Source organism: Pterocles gutturalis, unplaced genomic scaffold (assembly GCF_000699245.1).
Source record: "Pterocles gutturalis isolate BGI_N339 unplaced genomic scaffold, ASM69924v1 scaffold3164, whole genome shotgun sequence".
Classification (NCBI taxonomy): domain Eukaryota; kingdom Metazoa; phylum Chordata; class Aves; order Pterocliformes; family Pteroclidae; genus Pterocles; species Pterocles gutturalis.
In genome coordinates, this window is record NW_010127923.1 from 815 (window position 1) to 5,871 (window position 5,057).

General features: G+C 41.5%; 1 protein-coding gene across 1 annotated transcript in view; it reads left to right on the forward strand.

Moving 5' to 3' along the window:
- Positions 1-235: 235 nt before the first annotated feature.
- The window catches only part of SLC7A11 (solute carrier family 7 (anionic amino acid transporter light chain, xc- system), member 11), a gene marked incomplete at its 5' end in the record, with an annotated part of 50,035 nt that continues 45,213 nt past the window's right edge, over positions 236-5,057 (forward strand). The window contains one exon of the mRNA XM_010079424.1: positions 236-356. Within this exon, the coding sequence (XP_010077726.1) occupies positions 236-356 (121 nt within the window). The remainder of the gene's footprint in view (positions 357-5,057) is intronic.

Genomic DNA, 5,057 nt, shown 5'->3' on the forward strand with positions numbered 1-5,057 from the left:
TGTACGAGTGATCCTGGTAAGAAGTGTTGCTGTCAAGATCAGAACCAGTGAGCAAAGCTAAACTGCTTAAATTTTGTTTATATTCAGAAATCATGGTATGGGGCAGCATATTTACAAGCAGGCGCCAAAATTAAGCACGGTTCATAGTTCTGTGATAGTAAAGTTACATCATGACCCCATATGAATATGTCTGTGTACTATTGCAGATTAATTTTGTTATTTTTGTTGTTTTTATTCCAGCCCTGCTGCCACAGCAGTGATATCGTTGGCATTTGGACGTTACATTTTGGAACCTTTCTTTATGCAGTGTGAAATCCCAGAACTTGCAATTAAACTTATTACAGCTGTTGGCATCAGTAAGTATCCCATTTTAGGTTTCAGGGAAGGCTAGAGATGATGTAAATAGAAAAAAAAAAAAAAAGTAGGCGCAGGCTGAACAGGTAGTTGTTTGATGTGAATCATTACAGAATGACTGTGTGTCCCGTGCCAAGGGCATCAGCGTGACTTTTTGCCTGGGTATGTGTGTTTGTGAACATATGCAGTAGTAAAGAGAATAACAGACTTTATTAATGGCAGGGAAAATCTATTGCCAAGCCTGATGCTGTTGCCACTTGAATTAATGGCAGAACTCTCATTACTTTGTGGAAGCAATTTCAGTCCCAAAGAGATGGCGAGCCAGTGCCAGAGATATGGAAGAATGATTACCTGATTTTAAGTGCTTTGCTTTACCTCTGTTTTAGGAGGCAATTGAGTGCCAAATATGATGCCATGAAGAAATGTAGTTCTCTTGAGCGGAGCACAGGCAACATGAGATCATCTTCCCTATTCCCGCTCTGTCCTGCACAGCAATAAAACTTATTGAGGCACTCGTGTGTCAGGAACCCAGTTGATGACTTTGGGAGCAGGGTGTACCGTTTGGTGAAAATGGATGTCTGTCACCAGTTGCTTGTCCGACTCTTGATAACTTTGCAATGAGAGTAAAATGGACTGTCTAGGGATACAGAGAACCAACAATTGTCAATGGAAGGAGGGAGGCTACCCTGAGACCAGGAGCTTTATGGTGTGCCTGGGCTGGCGTGGGAGGCTGTGTGACTTGGGAAGGCACAAATCTCAGTGTGAATTGGACTCTGGAGCTGTGTGCTTGTTTCCAGTTCTGTATGGTCACCAGGGATGATGCTCCTCGCACACACAGCTGCATTCAGCTGTGCTGGGAGGAGGTTGCAGAGCAGACCTGAGCAATTACCAACAGCTTGCTCCTTTCAATTTGGTCAGCGTGCATATTGGAAACAAAAGGACCGGAAAAAGGAGTTAAGACATGCAAAAAGTGATCAAAGGCACGTAGGAGACCCCTTTAGTTCTGCATAATAATAGGTTCAGATTACTTTTTCTTTCTTTGGGGTAGAGTGTTCAATTAACATGGAGATTTCCAGTCTCCAGGTTACTGTGGCTTTTGGTAGGAGCTCTCTCGATAAGAGTTCCCTTCTGCCAGGAGCATTAAAGAAATCAGTATGTGACCACATTTCTTTCTAACTTAATTATGCACAAACTATAGCTTTCATAGGAGTAATTGAATTAAGAGCTTGAGTTTTGAGGTCAATGACTTTTTATGGCTACAACTGCCTAAAATATTTCAGTGCAAGATAAGAGTGAAACAGATGTTCAGGAACTTCAGGGTCACCGAGACAGAAGGAATGTTACGTGGGACTCCATCAAAGCATTTTGTTAAGCACGTGTGATTCAAGCACAATAAGTGAACAATTTGAAATAGCTTTTTATTGCTTTTAATTTAATTGAAAATCAGTGTGATAAGCTGGGGCTTCACAAAGTAATTAAGCAAAGAAGTAGCATCGCGGGGGGGTGGAGTTATGCTGAAATAATTACAGCCTAAAGGGAGAGAGGAGTTCACAGCAGACTCTTCCTATGGTGACCCCGGGTCTGCGCGGTGCAGGTAGGATGAGCCGTCATTTCACCGAAAGCAGGGATTCTTGTAGAAAGTTTGTAATGGTGAATGGGACAATGCTGTGGAAAAGAGTGACGTGTCAGACTGAGGCTTTATCCTTTGTAGCGTGCTCTACAGTGGAGTTTCATTTGTAGTGGTTTGTAGTAGTGTAGTTGTAGTAGCGTACAGGTGTTATTCTTGTACAGTAAGAATTAGCTGTTGTGGTGGTAACTGTTATGAATGTTTTGTATTGTGCATGTAGGCAGAGTGATAGGCAAGGTTATGATGATGTTGAGCTGAACAGACACATTGGAGCCCTGAACATCTTACAATCCACTTCAACAGTACCAAAGGCAGTGCTTGCTTCCACTGGAAATTTTAAGTTAATCAGAAAGTGAACTGGTGTACCTTTTGTCATCCTGTCCACTCCTGGTCCCTTCTCCCTTCCATGCCTGATGACAGAATGCTCACTGCCAATCTATCTTTATTGCACGGAGGAAAAGTAGTAGGATGCACCTTAAGGTCAGTCCTTGGATGAGACTTTGTTTTGTAGTTTTACGTTGTCATTTCTGATCATATGAGAAAGGGCAGGAAGATATCTTGAAAAATCTCCAGGTGATCTCCTGCCCCCAAGCACGATTAGTGTATCTAAACAATTTCTGAGAGCTTTTAGATTTCTCCATCCTTGTCAAAAGCTTTTTTATTTTTTTTTTCTCTCCACCTAAAACTCCTTTTCTGCAAGCTGAGCCTATTATTAAAAGGTTGCCTGAAATGGATGCAACTAGGATTATGATGGGGATTGGCAGATCCTGTTGCTTCTCTGCCCACTGCAAACAAGTACTACTCGTGCAGGGGCTACATACAGCCTATTCTGCTCCCCACCATTCCACCTCACTACGTCTGTGGTGAAAAAGGAACAGCAGTGCTACAGAGGAGGTGTAGATCAGATGAGAACTAAAATGGAACTACCAGGGATGATGACCTTTAAAAAGCCCCTCATTCTTGACTTATTTATGGGAAAAAAGCATGTGCTAGGCACAAAATTCCCCTCGAAATCACATCTCTTCTGAGTGCTGTTGAACAATCTGTAGAAGCAAATTTTCTGTTCTGTGATATGGTGCTTTCATTTTTTTTTTCTTAAAAAAAATAGAAAAAACCCAAAACAAAACTAAAACAATCCAACCAACCAAAATGTCCAAACATTTCAATGGCTCAGTAGAGAGAAGGATGCTTATGTGGAGGTTCTCTTCACATACCCCAGCCTTCTGAGCCTCTGCAGAAAAAGCTGCCTTTTCTCTTCAAACTTAGAAATCACTTTAATTCACTTGGTATTTTTCAAGTGAATCTCTTCAAAGAGAAAAACCTAGGCAAATATAGGATATGCATATCTCAGTCTATCTGTCAGTCTGCCACAAACTTTTTCTAAACTCCATCAATTTAACTGGACATGAGGGTAGAGCAGACATCTCAAAGATATCTCATTACTACAATTTTTATGAAAATAAGTAACCAGGTAGAGGATAGAGATCCTGCATGTGCACCCATATAGGGAAGGACAGAGGAAGAAAATGCAGAAAAAAATGCATACAGGAAAAGAAGCCTCCTATATATCCAGCTTTGCTCAAGTTGCACACAACGGCCCCAGCACATAAACCAGAAGGGATGCAGGCCTCCTTTGTTACAGTGATGAAGATGGTCTTTTTAGGAGAAAGTTAAAAATTCACATCTCTCTTTAAATGAAAGCTGGTAGACTCCTGCATATTTATTATTTCTTCCAATAAAGAAATATATGCTGTCTCCATTGCAAAGCATGGCAATAAGCAGCGCAACAAAGCCCACCGGAAACTATATTTGTATATTGCTTTATTTGTATTTTTAATTCTTCTCCTAATGGTAAACTTAAGTATATTGGTAACAGGAAGGGATAAATTATACTGCGTAAAGGTGTTGAACTGGACTGTCAGTATGTAACCTGAATAGATAGGCAATCTTACCTGAGCCTGTTCTAACCTTTTTGCTTGGCCTCCATATCAGAAAGCAGATAAACAGGTTTCAGCTGTTAAAAACTGTGAGCCTGAAAGCAGGATACCAACTCGCACACGTTTTAAAAGTTTTTACACTCACTCATGCATATTTTGGGCGGTTCACACCACAGTAATGTATAATTCCCCCTCCCCACCCCCCCCTTTTTTTTGGAGGTCTGACAAAAAAAAAACCACAAATACCCCAAACTATGGCTGTTGGACAGAGGCAATAATATGCTTGAAAACCGATCTATTGTTGCTTGCTGGCAAATACTCCAGGACAAAGCTTTATTGGCATAAATTTAGTGTATATCATAGAATCATTAAGGTTGGAAAAGACCTCAAGGATCAAGTCCCATATGTGAGTCTATAGAGTCTATGGTTAGTTGTGGTTTGCTTTCTTTCCATCATGGCAGATGTTACAGACATGCCTCTCTCCCGCTGACGGTTTTCAGACAAGCATTTTAAATTAAGACATCTCTTGGCTTGCAGGGATAGCAAAAGCTGCTCAGATGGGTGCTTTTGTCTCTCCTGTGACTTTGTTTTAATTGATTCATTAGGATCCACAAATTGAGGGTGTTTTTTGCTTTGTGTGACTGCCTTGACCCTAAAAACCTGACAAGTTAGGGGAGGAGGGCTGCTTCCTTGGTTTCCCACTGAGCCCATGGTACATGTGTTCCTGAGAGGTAGGCCAGGATGTAATGCTTACTGCTGCTTTTCCTATTAGATTTCATTATCCCTTTATAGCTGTGGCTGTGTGAAGGAAACATTGTGAGAAACAACGTGATCAGTGTCAGCATTGTGTCTGATTGTCCGTGAACCCCATTCTGTTCTCCCTCCACACTCCCCTCGGTTAGGATCCATCCCACCTTTAGTTAGGTGTTGAGTTTAAGGTAATTGTCTGTGGTCCCCATAAAGTCAGTGGAGAGAGAGGGACTGAAAGAAACATCTCTTCTGAGACAGGCACCTGAAAGAGGTGTTGTTATTCATCCTCTGGAGGTGGTTGTCTCTTCACTGAGGATGCAGCCACACTAGATGCCTGACTTTTCGTTAAGAAATTTAGAGATGAGTCCTACTATCACTGCTTCCTGCTG